Below are 23,197 nucleotides of genomic sequence, written 5' to 3'. Positions count from 1 at the left end.
AGTGCATTTAAAAAAATAGAAAATAAAAACCTCTCTCATGCTAAGGGGTCAAGTGGGGGCCAGATGGATACTGACATTGCTTGCTCCTCTGAGTATGGTCCTGGGAGCAGAGCACTGACACCCCCAGGAGTGTTAGAAGTTGAAAATCTGATATAGCATCTCATCCCAGGTAGAATGGCTATAATCCAAAGGACAAAAAATAGCAAATGCTGGCAAGGAGGTGAAGAAAGAGAATTCTTATTACTGTTGGTTGAAATGTAAATTAGTGCAGCTACTATGGAAAACAGTATGGAGGTTCCTTAACAATTAAAAATAGACTACCGAGTGATCCAGCAATTCCACTAATGTACATCCAAAGGAAATGAAATCAGTATTCCAAAGAGATACTTGTATGCCCATAATTACCACAGCACTATTCATAATAGCTAGGATATAGAGTCTCTTCACAATGAATGGATAAGGAACACGTGATGGAGTGCTCTTGGGCCATAAAGAAGGAGAGTCTGGCATTTGCAGCAAGACAGGTGGGACTGGAGGAAATTATGTTCAGAGAGTCAAGCCAGGCCCAGGAAAACAGATACTGCATGTTTTCACTTATATGTAGAAGATAAAAAGTTGATCTCAGAGTTGAAGAGCACATACTAGTAATTACTAGGGGGCTGGGACGAGCAACAGGGAGGAGGGGTAGAGGAAGGTGAGATTAACAATTACCAACACATTTAGGTAGAGTAAGTTCTAGTGTTCTACAACACAGCAGAGTGACTAGCTTACAATTTAATGTGTGTTTTAAAAAGAACTGGAATAGTTTGAAGTTTCCCAGTGCAAAAAGAATGGTCAAGGTTTAAAGAGACAAATGCTCATCATCCTGATTTGATCATACACATTTGTATACATGTAGCAAAGTAGCATGCTGCATAAACATGCATAATTAAAAAATTTTTGAATGAAAAAAAATAAAGAAAAGAAATTGAGAATCTTGAGGGTGCCGTTGGACCTTCTGAATCAGCACCCATATTTCTACAAGATCCTCCTTATTCATAAGGACTGACAGGATTTGAACTCTGCATTTCTAACAAGTGCCAAGTGAGCTGTGATAACTTCATTGAAAAGAGATGGTATGATGATTACATCCTGGCAAAGATGGGCTTGCAAATCAATGTTTTGGATTTTCCCTGTGTTTGCTGCCTCCAGAGAAGATCGACTTGCTCTTGGCATGAAGTTGAACTCCAAGGAGATCTTGCTGTAACACAGATGAGCCAAACCACTAATCTGAATAAATAAGCATCAATTTTATTGAATCATGAATAATTTAAGACTGGTACAATCATCAGCTTTATTCTCTATGACGTGGGGCATGATCTCCAGCAGATCATTGGCAAATCCAAAAACCTCATGACAAATGAAAATTAAATAGGGAGGGGGGAAGGAGGAGGGAAGGGAGGGTGGAAACATACCGTACACAAAATACTCAATTCCTAGTTTTCTCTTTAAAAATGGCTAGAAAAAATTCATCAAAATGCAGCACTTTAATCAATTATTTACAATTTCTATGTTACAATGAAAAAATGTACATCTTATAGAACATATTTCATAAACTGCTCCACTGGAAACAATTAGGTCAACACAGCAAACCTTCCGTTGAATATCCACAAAGTTGGATTATTATTTTTTTCCTTTTGAAATAGATTTCACCACAATCAAATTTGAATACACAGAATTTTGAAGTTTAAGCATTAAACAATAAAATTTAAAATGTCCCCAAGATAAGACAAGAGTCTAGGCAAGTCTTGTTCCTTGTCCCACCCCACCCCATTCCCAACCTTAAATTAAAAGGTTTATTCCCATCTCATTTATGGCCTGTATAATTCTTGGCAGTTTGGGAAGAAAACTTTTGGCTTCCATTGGTAACTCAACATAAATTGTTGCATAGAATTTCATACATTTCAAAATTAGCCTAACTGTAGAAAAAGGCAAAATGGAAGCATTTTAGACAGAGCCCTAAATGAGTACAAAGTCACTTTGTCAAAGGTGAGTGACACTGATGTAAAAATATGGCCAAAATAAGAACGGTGCATATTAGACAACCCTGCTTCCCACAATGTTAGGAAGGACACTGAGTTGTGAATCACACAAGGGTTTGCTACGTGGAATCACTGCTCACTCATCAGGCAGCACCAGGCACAGAGGTCTTGGTTTTGAGCCTGGACCCAGTGGGAGGGAAGTCTAGGACAGGGGGGAAAAAAGAAAAAGAGAGGGTGTCACTGAAGACAAAAATGTTTCAAACAGTATTGGCAGGTGTCTACTCACAGGGTGACTGGGAAAACTGCCCACGAGAAGGTCAAGTTAACCTCCTCCCAAATTCACAGTATGAGAGTGTAAGGTCATTGCTGGGAGATAAATCGTCTGAGAAGGGCCACCCTTCAGGTTTACAGGAAGGCTGAGGGTTTGGCCCCCTGGACACAGGCTAAACATAGGGATTCAAAATCTTACCCCAAACAAAAAACAACAAGACACACTAACACCCAGATGACTAACGAAGGCTGAGCAGAACAGAGTCTGAGTTTAACTGGGACTGAAGCACAGAGTTGAAAGGTTTTCTATTCACCAGTTAGTGGGGCACAGTCCTTTCAAAGAGGAAGAAGATGGTGTCATTCCAAGTGATGTGAGCAGTTTCGGGTCAAGAAACTAAAAAAAAACAAACCTTCGGAAAGAGAAATGCAAAAGATGGAATAAAAACCCTGATCATTAACAAGGATGCCCTCGCTGAGGCCTGATAAAGATTTTCTTCAATAAAACAAACAAACCAAAAAAACCTGAAAAACACACTACACTCAAAGAAAATCCCAGTGCGCCAAAGAGGTGGCAGGCTGGGTTTCTCAGGGCGTGTGCCAGCAACGCTGTGTGGACTGGTGGGAACTCCTGCCTTTTCCTGCAGGAGCAGAGCACCGTCCAGCCAGGTTGTCAGCTGGAGACTGACAATGAACCTAAAAAATGGATGATTTTTATTTTCTTTTTCCCATGGTCAAGCATCCACACAGATGAGTCTTTTAGATGAGAAAAGTCACAGCGAGTTGAGTTCTCCTAACGAACACATGACTTCATAGCCCTGTTTGCTTTGATGGGGAAATCAAAACCAAACAAAAACCCCAGGCAGGCACGACACGACACTCAGGTGAATGAACTCGGTTAGTACAAACCCAGTAAGGCATCACTTTGGGAAGGGCAGCACCGAGAGGTCAGGCACGGCTGGGGCTGGGCTCCTGGGAGGCAGTGGCCGCCCCGCCCTGGCTGAGCCGCACCAAGTTGGTTCTGAGGAAAGTGCAAGTCTTCTGTGAGGTGACCTCCCCACCCCAGCTGGGCTGGGGCTGGGTGCTCGAGGCGTTGAAGCACATCTTCAACCCTCAAAGACGAAAAGGGAAGGCAAGGTCCAAGGCTCGCCCCACACGAGGAGGACCGGTCCTCGTCCATCTTCAAGGACACGGTACCACCAGCTGCAGCAGGAGGAGGGGAGCGTGTGGAACTGTGAAGATGGACAACTAAAAACCCAAACCCAGCGGGACCAACCAAAACTCAACCCCCGTGGCTTGTCCTGTCACCAAAGGATTGATTCTGACCCAGAGGGAGGGAGAAAAATCTTCGAAAGGAATGAGTCGGAAAGGGAGAGATTCATCCTCATTTTAGAGGGGTTGCCCGTTCTCCAAAATAGAGCAATTCTCACGTATACACAGTGTTTGCAGGAAACAAAACAAAACAGAACAAAAAACCAACAAACCTGATTCATTAGATATCGGAAAGGAAACAGACACATGCGGTTCTGCATTTACAGCCACACCTGCTGGTTCGCATTCTCGCTCCCTCACTCACTCTTGCAGACAATCGGGGGCTGATGGACCCAAAGTGGAGGGCTGAATTGGAACAGGCAAAATACCTCTCAGGGAAGGAGAGCACCATTTAAAAACAGAAAAGCACGCGTTTTCTCCTAAGGGTTCCCTATGCCAGAGCTCTGCAGTGTTTTGAGGGTGACCAAAGTAAGTGCCCCATTTAGCACCAGTTAGCTCTTCTGTGGCGGGCTGGATGGGAGGGCAGGTGGGTGCGGCTGTGGCACGGGTGGCGAGACCCACTCTGGAGGGCCTATGCTGAGAAGAAGCCGTGCTATCTATATTTCCAACTTTGTTCCAGTCTCTTCTGTCTCTGGGCAGCTCGTGGCAGGATGCTGTTTGGTTTCAGAGCTTCCAGTGGGTTCTTCTGAAAACTTTTCATTTCAACGGTGACAATCCTTTCCCGAGAAGCATCTTCAGTGTCTTAGGGAGGTCACAGCAACAAGGCAAAACAAGAATTAGAGTACGACAGAAGGTAGTGCAGTTCTCACCATGGAAGGAAGTGATCCCAGGCGGCTGGCCTGGGATGCTTGCACCCAGGTCGAGGCTGAGGGTCGAAGGGTCTCAGTATTTCTGCAGCTCACAGCTGCGGCTGGGGGGGCTGGCTCAGGAAGTTATCTTCAGGATGACATGAAGGATGCAGGAGGATGGGATGAGGAGGAGAGCAGGCTCTAGGCTGGACCCCTGTCACAGAGTGGACTCCAAGGACGAGTCCAGGATGTCATCGTGATGGCTGTTGCTGTTGGAGTCACTGTCGTAGCTCTGTGGACTGGAGTAGTTGGCTGCCTCCTGCAGCCTCATCAACATGTTCATCTGGGGAGACAGCAGAGAGGTGTGAGCAGCTGTTGGCCTAGTCAGCTGCCCACCCGGCCTCTTGGAAGCTCAGGCCATCTTCTCCAGACTCACCCTGACTGCAGTTCACAACAGAAGCAGTGGACAAGAGCATGGAGTCTGGGCCAGGCTTCCACGTTCAACTCCCAGCTTCTGCCCTGACTAGCTACATGACCTTGGGTAAGTTACTTAACCTTTTGGTGCCTATTTCTTTATTGGTCAGATGTGTGTAATAACAGCACCTGCTCTATAATGTTATGGTACCCATTGAGCATGTAGAGTATGCAGAGCAATGAAAACAAAATACAAGGTCCTCTATAAGATCACGTTTATATATTTTTATTTGGGTGAGGCATGCCTTACCAGGCATAGCACATAGCCAGGGCCAAGATGCCATTCCAGTACCCTTGCTTTTGAAATGCACAGTAGCATCACTGACATCTAAAATGCATGCCCCATCCCACTCCCTCTGACGGGACCGAAAGCCTATTCTGAACTCTGGATAAAGTTAGCCTGGAACCAGCTGTGCTCCAGCCACCCCTCTGCAGGGCACAGGGGCGAGGCCAGCTATGAGCAGAGCCTCAGATAGTGGAGGCATGGAGCATGCTGCAGGAACCTTGAGGCAATAATATAAAGTGCCTGAGCCACCCCTCCCTCATCCATCTGCTGTGGCAGGTACAGCAGCACCTACCTCAGAGGGCCAAAGCAAGGAACGACACATGTATGAACCCCTTAGGAATGGGCTGGCCAGGCATGCAGCAAGTGATCACGGATTTGATCTGTTGCATCTTTACCCAAACGAAGGGGAGGAGCTTATATATCCTCCCTGCTTTATCTTTTAAATTCTCCCTGCTCTACATTCTATTGACCCCTGGGGAATGGAGAGGGGGAATCAGAAACTTTTATTTTACTTATAACTATAATTTATGTGCTCTATACTTCATAGAGCGAGTAAGTTAGGAGACAGGGCATCTCTGGGTTAAGGCCAGGTGTGCTGGGTGAAAGCCAGTTCCCTCTCAGGATGCTGTGCAGCTTCCCTGGGGAGCCAGGCCACTGGCACCATCAGTTGGTGTCTGTCTGCAGAGCTATAACCAGAGGAGAGGTGGAGCTGTCACAACAGCCAGCCAGTGGCACTGGGATTCGCTACTCATTTGTCAAACATTCCTGGTGTTACCATGGTGTTTGGTTCTGGAATAAAAGTAAGTTAGTTCATGCTTATGGAGTTCTCAGTCTCATGAGGGAGAGCACGAGGAAGCAGGAAAGCTATTATCACAGAGACCCACAGCCTGGGCAGTAAGAATGGGACTGGGGAGAAATACCAGGTATATTATACTTTGGTAAGTGGTGGTGGCTGGACTGACACAGCTCCCAAGGTCCCGGGGTTGGAGACAGGATTCTGCATGACTGTTCTGAGAAACCCAGGGTCTTACCTAGGAGCCTCCTGAGTTCAGTCGGTGATACAAATGTCCCCAGCTAAGAAAAACTGGGGGTGGGCTAGCCATTATTTCCTCTAGATAGCCTAAATTGTGTGAGTGCTTGTGTGTGTGTGGGGGGGGGAGGGTGGTATATACATATACGAGGGATTGCACCTCGCACATTCGAGGCAAGAGCTCTACCACTGAGCTATATGCCCCTCCCCAACCCTTTAACTTTTGAGACAGGCTCTCACTAAGTTGCTAAGGCTAGCCTCATACTTGCAATCTTCCTGCCTCAGCCTCCTGAGTTGCTGGGATTACAGGTATGTGCCACTGCCTCTGACCCTAAATCCTATTTTTTGGTTAAGATGCCAGGCGTTTAACACCTCAAAAATACCACTATGACCTTGGCCTTCGGCAGTGGTTACGTTACAAATGGCTGTTCAAGTATGCTTGTTTCCTTCAGGAAGCCATTGTTTAACTAGGTTATACATAGAAACAACAAACACCGACTCCTTTAAATACAGTTCCTGTTTAAATCAATGGGATCACCCCTACATTGTAGACATGGATGGCAGACAACACAAATAACTATCATTATTATCATATATATGTTTTTTCAGGACTGGGATCTTTGTGCATGCTAGGCAACCACTCTACCACCAAGGTATGGCCCCAACCCTATTATTACTATTTTTATTTTATCTGGCAAGTCAAATGGGCAGTAAGGACAGCACAGTGAATCAGTTGTCTTTTAATCCTGTTGTAACTCATGATTTTCTTTCATTAGGTAATGCAAGTAATAATCTCTGCTGTGTTTTTCTTTTTGCCATTGCTGCCAGAAAAGCTTGGAGCTAAATTTTAGACATAACAATAGTCATTTAACTGTGGGAGGTTTTGATATGTTTGCTTCCTCCTTGATATAAAGGGCTTTTGGTTGGCTAGGTCTAATTTAGCAGTGAAACCATGCATGAGCCCTACATTGGTAGAGAATACAGAATTGTTTAGAGGTGTTACCATCACTGGTCTAGGTACTTCTGAAAGACTTCAGCAATGACAAGAGTAAATACAATGCTCAAAGATCATCTCATCAGCCAGGGGACCCATGTTCAGGCCCCTGTGCCCTCTGTGAATCCTTCCTGTCCTCAAACCTCCCCTGCCTAGGCTCCTCATTGTTTGGCTTAGTTTCTGGGTCCTTAGCATGCTCTTCCTCTGCTCAGTTTTTAGTGGGAGACATCAGAGGAATAAGATAATATGTGATAATGGTGGCATCTCAAATCAGAGTGAGAACAGTACAGTAGTGACAATAGGTATAGGGTCATTTAGTGGGGGGGAAAAAGAAATCAAACTCTTAACATTTTACTTTATGCTAAAAAAGTTTCAGGAGGGTTAAAGGCTTTAATGAAAACCTAAAACCATAGAACAAAATGTTGGCAAAACTGTCCCTAATCTTGGGGTAGGCCCAGCCCTCTACAGCAAGGCCAGGCCTAGTTGCCTTCACATTTCCAGGGTGCCTTGAATTACGCCCACCATAAGCTAAATGCTCTGAATTCTGAGCTGCAGGGAGCTGAAACGCACCAGTGGGTCTCCTTCAGCATCACTGGGGGGCACCTGCTTGCTTGTGGACCCTTCGCGAGGCATGGAGTAGCCATCAAAGCCGACATCCTCAGGCCGTAGCTGCAGCAGGGGAGGCCATTCATGTTGCTGTGGGCTGGCTGCCCATGGGTAGGTGTCCATCACCCACTTGGCAGGATCCTCCCAGGGGGCACGCCTTCCATAGAGCTGGAAATAGGCAAAGAAGGATCAGTCTGGACAGGGGCTGAGACCTCATTGGCAATCCCAATTCCACAGCTTTCTGAAAAAAACTCCCACACCCAGCATTATCCCACTCCCAGAATTCCAAACTAGGGAAGCTATCTAAGATGTGAGTAGCTTGAGGTAGCAGGACCTAGTGGTCAAGAGCACAGGCATTGGAGTCAGTCTGACTAGTGCTTATTCTCAGCTCTGCTGCTGACTCACTGGGCAACCCTCACCTCTTGGAAAACTGGCACTAGGGAGAAAAACAGCCTGATTTGCAGTATTTGCAGTATTTGCCTGTTTCCATGGTATAAATACTCCCACCAGGGGGCCAATTTCAAACTAGCAACATGTCACTGAATGTGCAGTTGGAAAGAGGTACTCAGCCAGCCAGGTGCTGAGAGCAGAACAGAGTTGGGCTGTGAACTCAAAAACCCACAACTGAGTCATAGGCTGCTTTGCTGGAAGGTGCTGGGACACCCAGCCCCACCCCATTTACCAGCTGGGGAAATTGGGGCCTAAAGAGCAGAGCCAATCATAGAAGGTCATAGAGAGGTGATGGAACTGAACCTGGGACTCAGTTCCCTTGTCTGGGTCATTCCCTTTCCACCTCAACTGACTGATTCTGCTTTGAACTCCTGTGCATCAGCAAGAGCCATGTGCCTAGACAGACCTGAAATGAGACTGAGCTGTGCAGCAGATGTCAGCACATCAGCCTGAGCAGGGCTCATGGTTCCCTCTAGCAAGGCCCACTCCCACCATCACTTGAGCCACCCTAGACTTCTGTCCAAGATGCCACAGCTCTGTCCCATCTTGGACAGGCTCACCTCTGTGTTAGTGTTGCCTCTTTCTGTACTCAGAGTACCTAGAGCCTCCTATGACCTCACTGCTGTCTAGACATAATGTCTGTGCTGTAGGCACCTCCCGTCTAGTGCTCTGTCTGTTGCTATGTCTTCCTCAACCTGGAGCAAGGCTGAGTCTCAAGCTTGGGAATTTAGTCTTTAGGCAATTCATAGTCTCAGTAGGAGGGGATTATGGGAAGGGGTACGTGTGCATACACATACGTGACAGGACAAAAGAGAAAACAGAAGCAGTTAGGGATATTTACAGCCCAAGGTGGCTGTTCCAGATTAGAAACATCCTGCAGTTTCTAGAAATTTCTCCATCCAAGAACTCCCTAATGGAACTGTTCCAAGCTACACTTCACATGTGTGAGGCTAAACTGGCCTCTCTTTTCTGATAGCTACTGCTCTGTCTTCTCCCTTGGCCACAGGAGGAGATGCTCAAAGCTGCAGAATCTCAAAGGATACAGCTCAGGAAATCCTAGAGGTCATCTGGCCCAGCAATTTTCATATATTTGCTCTTTATTCCTGACCACCCCCCCCCCACACTGAGTGGTTTGAGGAACTCCTGGGCCTCAAAGAAACCAGACTGAAAAGTCTTCTAACTCAACTTGCAATTGACAGATGGGGAAGCTGGGGCCCCCAAACAGGCAACGGCCCAGGGTCTCACAGCAGGCGTGGCAATTGACAAACAGCCCCATGCTTGCCCCTCCACGGGTCCCTCTGGCACCTGTCCTGCCCTGGGCACTGAGTCTCTTGAGTTGCTCTATAAACTGTAGATAGAGTACTTTGGCAAGTACCTCCAGTGACTGATCCAAAGGGGAACAGGACTGGGGCTGAGTCATAAGACAAATGCACATTAGGTGCAGCTAATATCATCTGTAAGAAAAGAAAATATTTTTATAAGCCTCCCTACTTACTGCTGGACGTGTTCAAGTCCAGGTGATGAATGGCTGAATGAGTACTGTGGCAAGCAAAGGAACTATCATAAAGCTCCTTGCTCCACTGCAGAGCCCTAAGGGCAGTGGCAGAGACAGTTGGACAGACAGAGAGACAGAACAATCACCTTCCCCAAGGCAGGGAAGGAGCCTGGTATCCCCACTGGGTCAGAAAGAATGGGAACAGGGAGCTAAGACAGTGTCAAGTAAAACCCGGGCTCCTCTGGCCCTGTAGGATGCATAGGGCTCCTAGAAGCACATGGGGGCACTGGTGTCCACTAGGGGGCGATACCACATTATCTCCTGGCATGGATGTGCCTGTTAGTGGGGCTGTCTGTAAGGGGATGGTGAGGTCCAGTTACAGCAGGGACAGTTTCCCCCTGACCCCACTGCCACTAATCCTGCCACCATGTGCAGCTCTCTTTTCTGGCTCACAGTGTGTGGCAACCCCATCAGAACCTATTCTATGGACTCCACCTCTCAGTTTATAACCTTAGCCACTTCCTGGCCATGAGGCTGGGTTACATGAAGAGCAAATGACTCATGCCCAGCACACATGGGCTCAGAGGACACCAAGAAGAGGGGAACTTACAATTATTATTTTTTGGTGGGTACCAGGGATACCTGACCACTGAGTACCAGGCACTTGACCACTGAGCCATACCCCCAGGCCTATTTTATATTTTATTTAGAGACAGGGTCTCATTGAGTTGCTCAGTGCCTTGCTTTTGCTGAGGTTGGCTTTGAACTCATGATTCTCTTGCCTTAGCCTCTCAAGCCACTTGGATTACAGGCATGCTCCACTGTGCCCTGCTACAATTATTTTTTAAGATAATGGAATCCTTTCGTCAAATAAAATTGCATACAGAACTCTGCTATATAAAACATAACACTTTGCTCATGAGCTATCTGAAGCTTCCTGGTAGAGATACAGGATGCCCAGGACAGCCTGAAAAAGCGTGGAAATATCCAGAATATTCAGTGTAGGAAGCCAACCGTGAAATGTGCATGGACTAGAATGGCATGGAAGCCACTGAGTGTGAAGATCTGGTATCTGGGAACTTCCAGTAGCACCCCTGCTGATTTTGGGACACCCTAATACATGTGAACTCTCACCCAGCTCTGCCAAAAGGTCCCTCACAGTACCCGAGGTGGTCATGACCTGTTAAAAACGGAGCAGCCTACCTGCCCCCACCTCTATCCTGTTTTTGCAAAGAACTTTCTATCAAATCCTTTTGATCTGTTCTGACGTAAATAAAAGGGCGGGCGCTCCTTTCTTCATTAGAAGCTGCATCCCTCTGGTCAACTTGGCCTGTTGCTGCCCTAGCTCTGAAACCATACATCTGGTGTCCTGTGGTTATTTTCTAGTACTATTTTCTTAGCTTTTATTCCTCAGTCAGCCCCTCCCTCCTAATGGGAACCCTTTCCCTCGCCCATGCAGGATGTGTACAAGAATTCAGACAGTCCTTGCTCCAGTGCTTACTCTATCACACCCCACTGAGTGAGTTTGGTGAGATTTGGGAACTTCTGCAAGCCTTGGTTTGTCTATAAGCAGGCTCTCGTGAATATCAGCAAGCTTTCCTTCAAAACCAGAGGCACAAAGAACACAGCAATTTCCCTTGTGAATTATAAGGTACCCTGGATTCAGCATGATAAAGAGGCCCCTGGTTTAGGACATGGGCGGGGGGGCTTGCTTTTGAGGCAGCTGGTAGACTGCTAACTCTGGTTGCCTCCCTTCACTGCTCCTTATACTCTTGGAGGACTGGCCTTCATGTGACCTCACTGCCCAAGAAAATGATGACTTTTCCAGCCTTACAAGGAACTATTTTTTTTATTACAATTCTTATTACACATATATACCACAATTTTTCATATCTGTTTGTATATAAAGTAGGTTGACACCCAATTTGTGTCTTCATTCATGTTCTTTGGATAATGATGTCCATCAAATTCCACCATCTTTGCTAATCTCCTGCTCCCTTCCTTTCCCTCCCATCCCTTCTGCCCTATCTAGAATTCATCTATTCCTCCCATGTTCCCCCTCCCTACCCCACTATGAGTCAGCCTCCTTATATCAGAGAAAACATTCAGCATTTGTTTTTTTGGAATTGGCTGACTTCACTTAGCATTATCTTCTCCAGTGCCATCCATTTACCTGCAAATGCCATGATTTTATTCTCTTTAATTGCTCAGTAAAATTCCATTGTGTTTATACCACATTTTTTAATCCATTCATCCACTGAAGGGCATCTAGGTTGGCTCCACAGTTTAGCTACTGAGAATTGTGCTGCTATAAACACTGATGTGGCTGTTGGATAGGTAGTTCTGCAGCTATCTCTAAGTCCCTTCTACCTGTGGCCTCACTTGCTTTTGGTAGGAAAGAGACCCAGTGCTCCTCTAGAATATACCCCACTAGCAACCTTGCCTAGAATAGAAGGGGAGTCCTGAGCCCACCTCCACAGCCGTGCCCCAAAAGCCTTCTTTTAAGTTTAGGCCCAAAGAAGGGCCTTGACATCACCAACTGCTGGTAACTAATAAGGGGCCTGCTGTTGGCAGCTCAAGGCTGGAGTGGAGATGGGCTCCCCTGTAGTTCATGCCTCCTTGGGCAAGGGAAGCCTTTACTCCACAGAATTTGCTGAGCTCTTCAGAGGATTCTGCTGTCACTCCTCTCCTCAGAAGATACATTGGATGTAAAGAAGCAACAAGCAGGAGAACTTAGAGGGGAGGTGGAAACAGAAGCCGAGGTTGCCCCTCCCCTGCTGCAATTTGGGTTTTGCAAGGAATCACATATACTGCGGTCCTGGGAAGCCACTGCTCAGGAACAGAGGAGAGAGGTTTCTAAAACAGACTGCAGAAACCCAGTCAGCAGGAAGCATTTCCATGGACTGATAGGAGTCATGGGGTGGCTGTTTGGGTTTGTGGAACTAACAAACCCATCTGATAAGAGACTCAATTATGGCCAATCTACCCAAGATGGCAAATCTACCTAGGGAGATTCCACGGCAAAGATCTGAGATTGTCATGCCTCCTTTTATGAAAGCAATATTTGACAGAGCACTTAGCCAATGAATTGGGGCTGGCCAAAGCCTGCCCACTTTCTTGCTTCTCTCTGCCTTCACAGGGTACTTATATCTCAGCACGGTGGCTTGACTGTGCAGCACACGCGTTCCAGTTCAATCAAATACCAGTCACAAGCAGCACAAGAGCTTCTTCTCCAAGTTCTTTTTGTCCCCAGTACCTCTGAGCTTTTGCTGCTGCTACACGGTATTTCATATAAAGCAGTCGAATACCTCCCCAAGTTTACCCAAATGTACACAAAGGACAAACACTGGCGGGAACTACTAACTTATACTGTCACACACATGCTTAGGGGGACACACTGCTCCCCGGGCCTCCACAGCCTGCAGCAATGTCTTGTATCTTTTATCTCCCCTGCCAGGTGCCTAGGAAACAAAGATGCCCTGGGGCAGAGCTGGCTGTTGGATGAGTCAGCTGTGTGGATGCCTGTTAAATACTCACTTTGGGTGCTGGGAGCCCCAGAATTGTTCAGGCTGCCTCTAGGCTCAGCAAACAAACCACCCCAAGCTGCAATGAAATAGTATGCTCCCACTTAAGCCCTGCACTGAGAGAGCAGTAAAGAGTTTGTGCTTTCTAACTGCTACTGGGCAGGAGGGATTTGTAGCCTTATCCTGATGCCAGATAGTAAGTACCTTGGGGCCCAAGAGCTAGGTGGCCTGGAATTTAGCTGAGAAGGCATAGACTCAAATTCCAGATCCTTCAACCAGAGACAAAAAAAAAAAAAAAAAGATATCTCAGTACTAATCCAGGGCTTGCAGATATGAGAATACTTGGCAAACTGTGAAGTGCTGCATACATGTACAATTCCTCTCCTTGTGCACTAACCATGATGAACACTTTATGGCCATGATTCCATTTAATCTTTGCATAAACTCTTTGTGACAAAAATACTATTATCATTCTCTCCTACGGATGAGGGCACAAAGGCACAGAGAGGGTAAATGACTTGCCTGGGGTCACACAGCCAGTAAGTGGCTGGACCAGGACTTACAACCAATCATTTCTACATTGTGCTAGACTTATGGCTACACAGGTGAGGGCTGGTCACCTCATGTCAGTCAGATTCTTAAAGGAAAAGATAAGACCAACTCATCGGGTCGCCAGGATAGTCCTCCTCAACTCTGAGAGGGAGAAAGTGGTGTGCTTCTCACCTGGAGTCCTTCTCTCACGGCTTCCAGGAGATAGGGGATAATGGAGTAGTTCCACAGGTCGGTGAACCACACCCGTGAGCCGTCCACATCGATGGGGCATGACAGGAAGAGCCGGGGGCCTGGGGACCACATTGAAAATATATCAGAGCAAGCACCCCTCAGAGCAGATGCGGGGTTTTTTGAGCCTTGGCTGGGCTGACGGCAGAAGTACCAGCTGTTGGCTGACTCCCTCCTGCACCCGTCAAGGACGAGGAGAGGAGGGGCTTTATGGAGAAGATGTTCTCTGGTATTATTAATATTGATTTTAAAGAATGGAAGAACACTGCATGTCCAAGAGACAGAAATGGTTGAAAAAACAATGGAACACCTGCATTTGATTATTTTTCAGCTTTTAAAAATAATTTTTAAGATGGAGGAGCAACACAGAAGGCCCATGGCAACAGTGTGTGTGTTGGGGGGACAGCCTACATGCACACTGTGATTGCACCCCCAGTGAACATGGACAAGGCCAGAAGAAATAGCCTCACATTGAGATGATGATGTCGGGGTGGCAGATGATTGGTGGTCTTCTCTCCTCTGTTCTAAATCCCTAAGCTGCAGAAATGCTGTTAAGACTTAAAAGTAAAGCAAAGCCAATCCCAAAGAGTAGTCTCAGCCTGGGAAGACTTGGGGTGGGGGCTCTTTACTGAGCTGGCCGTTTCTCCACCAGCCTGGGTAGGACACAGTTCTCCTCTGCTGATCACTGGGGTCTGGGGTCTATCTCCGTCTGCAATTGCCCCTCTGCCCACTTCCTTATCCTGAAGGACAGTGTTGCCCAACATCCTGTGGAGTGCTGCCCGGGCCAGGAGCCAGAGGACCCCTAGGGCCCGGAGCAGTGCCTGCCAGCCAGCTTGCACCCTGTACCCAGCCTCCCACCTACCGATGGTGACGTCTGAGGAGCTGTGAGCCTCCAGGAAGCGGTTGAGGTGATGCCAGACCTTAGGAATCCAGTCAATGATTTTCACCAGCTCCACATTCCGCACCCGCCCACTGATCTCCGTTTCCATGAGCTTCCTCCTCAGGAACCGGCCAAGGAAACCCTTCACGGGCTCCGTATGGTTGGCACAAAGCACCCACCTAGGGGAAATCAGGATCAACAATGATGAGAGTGAGTAAAACGATGGCCAATCCCAAGATCAAAAGCTTATTAGGAATGGGAAGTGTATAGACGGATACTAAAATAAGACCATGGAACACTTCTCCACAGTGCACATGTGAATTCACCATAAATGGCAACCCTACAAAATAAGTATTATTGCCATGCCTATTTTATAGATAGCAAATCTGAGTTATATAACTTGTCCAGGATCCAAGAGCTAGTTAATAGAAGATCTAAGATCCGAACCAAGGCAGTCTGAGCTCTAGCCACTGCGAGAGACTGCCCCTTGTGCTCGGTGCCAGGCTCTGCATAAAGTTATGGAGCACTAACAATGTCTCTGACATGGCCCCTGGCCTTCAGCAGTTTGCAGTCTGGGATGGGAGGAGGTGGACAAGCAAATGAAGAACTGAGACATAATGAAGCCCAAGGAATCAGGGAAGGGCTGGGACGGACGGAAGGGATGATGGGGCAGCAACACGAGGAAAGGCAGGAGCGGGTGTCAAGGTGGGAGGTGGGGAGCATGAGGCAGCCTTTGCAGAGGCATGGGAAAGGCCTGGGATATTCCGAATTGCTGCCAGAGGCTCAGTATAGCCTGGTTTTAGGCTTGACCTGCCCTATTAAGGAGATCTCATTCTGAAGGCCACGGGGAGCCACTGAAAGACTTTAAGTCCAGGCCTGTGGTCAGATGAGCATTCTGGAAGGCTCACCCCGGCTGCCATGGTGCAGAAGGTGGCCTGCAGGGGGCCAGGCAGCAGGCATGCTGGTTAGAAAGAGACCGCAGCATTGTGCTGGGAGAGGCAGCAGTGCTGGGGCTTAGGGTGGGTGGGAGGATGGGCTCAAGGGACAGTCAAGAGAAAGCACAGACAGGATGACAAAATGAGGGCAGCCTGTTCTTGGTGACCTGGAGTAGCTGACATTTTTCTGATAGTTACAGTCCAGACCACTTTTAATAGGTCTCTCTCAAAGATGAACCGGGGGTCCCAGTCCAGGAGACAAATTTTTACCCTCATCTAAGGGCCCAGGTGGGTGAGGCCGAGTCAGAGGAGGTACAGGCAGCGGGAAGGGTGCTGAGCGATGCTGAGGTAAGCAGCCACACAACCCCACATACAGAGTCAAACAGTCCCCATACCCTGGCTGGGAGAGAGTCTGAGGAGTGCTGGGGCAAACAGGGAGGGGGAGACGAGCGACCAGGAATTCACGCAGGACCGTGAAGGACCACAGACCCAGCTATGTGGGGTCATTCATAACTTTGATTGTCATTGCCAATGCTCACTTGGGACAAAGGGAGGCATCTCTGGTAACCCACAGGAGTGGCCAAGGGCCAACAGCCCCTGCACAGCTGCTTCCTGGACACTACTCCAGCAGGTTGAGGGTCAGAGAAACTTAAACCAGGTTTAAGCTTCAGCTCTGCCACTGACCAGCTACATGATTTCATGTGAGTCATTAAATTCTCTGAGCCTCAGTTTTCCCATTTGTGAACTAAGAATGACAAATGTAAATACTTGAGGCCAAAGTAAGAATTAAATGAATTAAGATGGGGAAACTACTTAACAAGATGCTCAGCATAACAGACACCCAAAAAAGGCTCCTGCCTCACGTGGGCTTGCTTTCCTTCCTTGTGATTTCATCGTCCAACTGGACAAGGGAAGTAATGACTTACCTGAAGTTATGGTGCAGCTGCAGGTTGGGAGTAGAAGAGGTAGCCTGGTTCATTGTGCCAATGATGTAAGGGCTGTGGGGAAACAGAAAGAGAAAGCTTGTGAGCTAGGCCAGCTGGAGAATGAGGGGCTCATGGGAGCCTGTGGCATCTGTGCATCCAGGACATGGATGGGCTAGCTACCTCCCCTCCCTGCCCAATGTGCACACATCGCCTCACTGCCATGTTGGCCTGGGCCACCTGCAGACAGCAGCACACTCGCTCAGGGATGCTGGGGTCCAGAACAGGCCTTTACCATTTGTGGTACTTGCAGTTGAGCAGCCCATTGAAGATCTCGCCCAGAGAGCTGACGTGATGCAGGTTATCCAGGATGATGACGAGGGGCATGTCCACAGCATTGTTCTCACTGTTGCATTGATCGGCAAGGTTGGACAGGTACTGACGCAATTCCTATAGAGATCCGGAACGCAGAGGAAAGCAAGCTGGTGAATGGCTGTGCATGCTCAGGGCCTCATTTACCCAGGCCAGTGCAGGCGGAAGCCCCTCTCCCACCCTAGTGAACACATTCTGAGCAGCTGTCTGCTACCGGGCATCAGGGGATGCCGGGTGGCCAGGGGGTGAGCAAAGTACACACAGAAGAGCTGTACACACAGAAGCCTTGGGTCCATCAGTGCTGCAGAGGCCCAGCCACACACGGGAGGATACTGATCAGTGCTATGGCTGACCCAATGAGCAGCACAAGGGAGGACAATCTACAAGCATGGGGGATCCTGGAAGGCCCTGTAGAGGGCTCAGGCTTTGAACTAAACCCTGAAGAAGGGGTGGGGCATTGGCACAGCTGGGATCGGAACTGCAACCCAGTGAGCCTAGGGTAGGGCATGCCTCAGGAAAGGAAGAGAGAGTGTGTTGGTGTGATGGGGAAAGGCTGGCAGGGGAAGATGGTGAGGTAAGGATGCCCTAGAGAACCCAGAATGGCTGCCTGATAACATTATCATCACAATAGCTGGTATCCCTTGAGGCAGACATGAGATCCAGTAGCCCAATAACCCCATTAGGCAGGTACTGTGATGAGACAGGTCAGTCAGGTAGCTCGCCCGAGATTTCACCAGGGTAAGGTGTGGGGTGGGCTCAGACTCAGGTGCCTAACCCAGTGTCTCCGCCACAATAGCCTGTCCTAGATGCTGGCCTAGCTCAGCAGGGTGACTTTCTCTACCTCCTACAAGCACATACCCAGACCTGGTCTCCCTTTCAAGTTAAATGGGGTTTGCTGGCAGTAGAAAAAGCTCAACATTTTACTAGTTCTTGCAGCCCCACTTCTTCTCATGTTTTTGACCTCAGGCACCTGTCAAGAACAGGGCTCCTGGCTTCTGAGATTCAGAGCCCTCAGCCCTGCAGCATGCTGTGTACGAAGAGGGCCCCGCCCAGGGGAGGGGAAGTGAGAGCTGAAACCCAGCCTGGGCTTGCTCCCCAGCTACCTGCTGGAGGGCCTTCCTTCTCTAATTCACACAGAAGGCTTCACTTTCTTTTGTCCTGTCCTTATACTGAAATCACTTGGGGAACTTAAGAATGGGAAGGCCCAGATTTCCTGGGCCCGCACAACCTGGTCACTTAGGAAAGCATGAGGTCTAGGGCTCTGTGTCTTTAAGCATACCAAGTGGTCATAAGGCAGGGGAGCCATTTCTGATTCATCTTTGATTCTCTGGCCCTTTTGCAACAGGGCAGCCAGAGTGAGCCATCCATCACTGCATGAACTAAAGGACAGGTCTGAGAAAGCCCTTCACAGCCCTTCCCTGGGATTAGGTCGGACTCCTTCCACACAGGTTCCCATTGCTCTCTATGGAGTGGGAAGGAGTGTATTTGCTGCCCACAGGGCTCAAGAACCTGGCACTTCAACTTGAGCTCAAGTTCCACTATTTAGTACCATCTGAGTGGTCTCAGGCACAAGATGAATCTGCCTTAAGCTTCTGTTCCCTCCTCTGTAACATGGGGACAGTGACAACCACTCCCTTGAAGGTATTACTGTGAGGAGGAAGAGTCTGGTTCATGGGGCGAGCAGTCCATAAATGTGCGCAGTTATTTATTATCGTTACTGGTGTTACTGTAGTTTTCCCACAAAAGGTTTTATTTTGGAAAAACAATATCACATAGTAGGCTCATGATAAATTCTTGGTGAACCAACCTGGTATGTATCTGGGGCAATCTTGAGAACTGCTAGCACTGAGGATCAGAAGTGAATGGGATCGACTCAACCCATACAGGGAGCCTCTGCCTGGCAGGACCCGAGTCAGAGGCTTCCCTTCTGCCAGCCCCATTCGGCCCACCTCATTCTGCCCTCTTTCCTCCTCAGGAAGCTGGTGGTATCATCAGTTCTGAAAGGACCTCAAATGCAGCAGGTTCAGAATGACCTCCTCACCTTGCTGGACTTATGGTCCACATTAAAGGTGGCGATGACCCCGTCGGTCAATTCCCGTCCCTCTCGAAGCACCACATACTCCGACAGCCGGTTGGCCAGGTAGGTTTTCCCGGTGCCACTGGGGCCAGAGAGAATGATCCGCCGGTGCTCTGTGAGCAGGGAGACGTAGCGCTGCAGGATGGGCTTGGGGATCAGGGACTCAAACACCAAGGAGTCCAGGCTGTTTTCTGCGAGCCCTGCATTTGAGAGAAGAGAAGCCTGTAGGAAGGGTAATGTTCTGTGCTTTCGGAGACCTGATGTGATCCCTTTCCTTGGCAGCCCACTCACCTGAGACTGCTGCTCACCCAGATGTACTAGGAGCTCACAGGACACTGCTGCTGCCCTGGGAAGTCACCTCCCTGTTCAATAGCACCTTGTGCTTCTGGCTCCCATCTTGGCTGACTTTCCCACCTTCAGACTTGACCTTAATATCTGGGCCCTCAGTCATCTGTCCCCTGCGGTGCTGAGACTCCAGGCTCTGCTGGCCTATCTGCCCAAGTTACACCCGAGTCTCCTCCACCTGTGTCTGCCATATCCTTAGAGTTGCCTCTCCCTGCTGCCCTCTCCTGCCTGTCACCACTGCCACCCACAGATGGATTTAGCATGAAGGCCTCAGCATTTTTATCATGAAAACAAGGAACAATGCAAGGTGGGGCCAATGGATTTTGGAATGTGAATACCAGCCTACCTGGGCAGAAACCTGCATCTGAACACCCTGATCCCCAATGACAAGTTGGAACTGATCTTTCCCCTTGGCTTTCTGGGACAACTTTATTAACCGGGAAAGTTGGCTTTAATATTTCATGATATCATCCCCAAGAAAAGATCCACCTGAAGTTAGCCAGTCAGAGTCTAATGTGATTCTGTTTAAAAATTCCCCAAGGAAACCAGCATATGTAAGTGAAAAAGTAAACTGAAGGGAATTTATTTTGTTTTATAATGGCATCATCCTTGCACATAATTACTCACTAAGCAGACACCCCTAATGCGTTTATATGCTCGTTTCTAATCCTCCCCCAACCAGGAGTAACCTCCTGAAGCAACGGCTGCTCCAGAATGACCAAGATGAAGGTCCCCAAATGCCTATCTGCTGGGGACAGGCCTAAGATCCTCCTACTACTGAGCTCAAGACAGCTTACACTGGCTCAAACCTCGATGTGTGTGGGTAGAGCCTTTAGTCCAAATTTAATAATAGTGACAATTAAAAAAAACCAATAATAACAGGAAAATATCACTCAAACACTTTCTGCATATATGTTGCTGTTTTGTTCTTCTGCAGTAAAACACACAGGCAGTGACTATCTTGCAGACACACTCACTTCAGAATATGCCAAGTCACACCCCCTTCCCCTCGTACCACTCCAAGTGACAATGCCTGGCAGCACGGGTTAAAGACAAGATGCTGAGGACAGAAAGGCTCTTCTGAGAGGGTTCTTGTCATGGACAGTTATTGTGTTGGTGTGCCTGGCATCTCTTCTTGTTTCTCTGTACAAGAATTCTTTCTCACAGTCCAGGCATGATGGCACATACCTGCAATCCTAGCAACTCAGGAGGCCAAGGTTCTCCAGGTTCAGCAACATGGGTAAAACCCCATCTCAAAATATAGAATAAAAAGGACCAGGGATGCTGGATTCAAGTCCTAGTGCCACAAATTTTTTTAAAAAAAATCTTTCTCATAGGGAGCTCAACTCATTTCAGGTGGTTCAAGTGGAGTTCATTCATCCCTCTGTCCCCCCAAAAGGGTAGGCTTGTAACTGGGGTGGACCAAAGCTTCACCCTTATCATAATGATTGACTCAGTGTTGGATATTTAACTTATGGAGAGCCAGAGTTTAGCCCTAGACATTTTCTGTTACACTTCCAAAGACGTCTCTTTCCGTTAGGTTCCTATGCTAGAAAGAAGAATAAAAGTCACCAGGGGCCATTTCATCAACCATGTGCAGACAGCTAAACAAAAGCAATCAGTGATGAACCACGCAGAGGCAGGCCTGGTCCTGAGGACACTGAGTATCTAGATCCAGCTGTGCCTGAGGCATAACCCTGAATTTCCCAGGTATCTGAATTTATACATTCCCTTTTATGCTATAGCTACTTTTGCGTTGGTTTCTGTCACTTGTAGTTCAAGGTACAATATGGAATTGCCCTTACCAGTGAGGCTAGATTGAGGCCTAAGCAGCAATGCACCACTTGTCTCTAGCAGAGGTGGATTTGGTTTCCTGCTAGTGGGGAATGTTGGGGTGCTTTTGGAGAAAATACTTACTAGAAAATAAAACTTGTATGAAACTACTACAAAATTATAATGTTGAATTGACAGCAGAGATTAGTGCCTTTCGGGGAAGTAAGACATGCCGCGAGTGAAAGATAGGCCTTGTACAGGGCTTATCAGAGTCTACTAATTATGTGGTTCATGGAATACAGAAATAAATAAGTTTTAAATTTGGAAAAGATTGGACTATAAACTTCCTCTCTTCCCATCCACAGAAATGACTAACGCATGCTATACCACTGAGCTACACGCTGGACTTTTTATTTTGAAATGGGTTCTGGTCAAGTTGCAGGCTAAACACCTGCCCCAGCCTCCTAAGTAGCTGAGATTATGTGTGTACACCACTGTGGCTGTCTAAACAGGCTTTTTACTAACTAAAAGATCTTCAATGGACTGATGTCCTTCTGCCCTCAGTCCCCAAACTCAAGTGGGAATAACACTGAGGTTTCCTAGATTTATTTGGCTGTGAAATTTTTTATGAACCCATGAAGAACTTTGGAGCCAAGTTCAATGGAACACACTTGGCCTGGGGCTTAACATCTCTGGGTGATGAGGCATCGGAAGCTGTAGCAGCATCAGGCGTGGGCAAGAGTTTCACAGTTCATCAGGATGCTCAGAGCGACCGCCCTGCAGCCTACGGCACATGGTGGTTTCTGTAGAATGGGATCACATCCAAAGCTTGCTGGCAAGAGTCCTTCACTGCTATTGGCCAGGCACCACTTCAATGGGGTTATTAAGATTCTATCACCTTAGAGTCATACAGCTAATGAGATCTTTTGATATATAATTTCAGCAATAAACTAAAATGATTTGTTTCCGATGGTGGTTGAAAAAGCCAGACTATTCAACTTGCTTAGGTAAGACTGATTGTGGCCGAAGAAAAGAACAAAATGAGCAACCACCCACATACGTGTGCTCAAACAAAACCGTGGCCATGATTTCTCACACCGTCACAAAATTCAGATGCGATTCTTGAAAACTCCAATCTCTGCAATGGGCCCCATTACCTTTGACCGTCACAGAGATGGTGGTGTTCTCTCCCACCAGGTAGCCACAGGGAAGGAGCTCTGGGGTCTCGGAAGTGCTGCTCCGCTGGATTTCCCCAATGCTGTAGCCGAGAACACTGTCTGAATTCAGCCCTAGCTGGCTCACAGGGTCGACGTGAATGATGTATTCCTGGAGAAAAAAAATAGACCCCATCAGAGATGGCTAAAATCTGCCTGTGACTCATGCTTTCATTGGGTGATTTAACGGTCATCCCCTCTTCTTTCTCAGATGACGACTGAGTTGAAATTGGGCTGTGGAATGAGAACTAGAAGAGGTGACTCTATGGGGACAATGCCCTCGTATCACAGGCCTCTTAAAATACAAATTTATTTGGTTAGGGGTTGGGGAAAGAAATCAGACCCCTCACAACACTGTGAATGTTTAGTCTGGAGGAACGAAGCACAGAAAGGCTGAATTGCTCTTCCTAAGTCCAGCTGAAGTCTCAAAGGTATCAGGGCCTGTGATCGTGCTGGGAAATTCATGCCAAAGTAATTCTGACAGGAAATCTCTTCACCAACCCCTCCAGTTGCCTAGTGTGAAGACCAGGCTGATAACAAAGAGGATAAATAAAACCTAGGGCAAAAAAAAAAAAAACCAAAAAACAAACCAGCCATGAAGTTTTGAAAAGCAGAATGTGTGTTTAATTTGAAGTGTTTCCTTGTAGGTGACCAATAGGATTTAGGTCAGTGAATGTGGAACTCAGGCCAT

The 23,197-nt window shown here is 47.6% G+C and overlaps 1 protein-coding gene across 18 annotated transcripts in view; it reads right to left on the bottom strand.

Moving 5' to 3' along the window:
• Positions 1–1,270: 1,270 nt before the first annotated feature.
• Nav2 (neuron navigator 2) overlaps positions 1,271–23,197 on the bottom strand; it is a 704,255-nt gene continuing 682,328 nt past the window's right edge. For all 18 annotated transcript variants that reach the window (XM_048788486.1, XM_048788480.1, XM_048788482.1 and 15 more), the window contains 8 exons: positions 22,450–22,618; positions 19,139–19,374; positions 17,021–17,175; positions 16,729–16,800; positions 14,850–15,046; positions 13,931–14,049; positions 7,703–7,906; positions 1,271–4,691 (listed from right to left, as the gene is read on the bottom strand). In XM_048788486.1, the coding sequence (XP_048644443.1) occupies positions 4,566–4,691; positions 7,703–7,906; positions 13,931–14,049; positions 14,850–15,046; positions 16,729–16,800; positions 17,021–17,175; positions 19,139–19,374; positions 22,450–22,618 (1,278 nt within the window). In that variant the 3' untranslated portion in view covers positions 1,271–4,565. The remainder of the gene's footprint in view (positions 4,692–7,702; positions 7,907–13,930; positions 14,050–14,849; positions 15,047–16,728; positions 16,801–17,020; positions 17,176–19,138; positions 19,375–22,449; positions 22,619–23,197) is intronic.

The sequence above is a fragment of the Marmota marmota genome, unplaced genomic scaffold (assembly GCF_001458135.2).
Source record: "Marmota marmota marmota unplaced genomic scaffold, marMar, whole genome shotgun sequence".
In the NCBI taxonomy this organism is placed as follows: Eukaryota; Metazoa; Chordata; class Mammalia; order Rodentia; family Sciuridae; genus Marmota; species Marmota marmota.
This window is presented reverse-complemented; position numbering and strand designations above follow the sequence as displayed.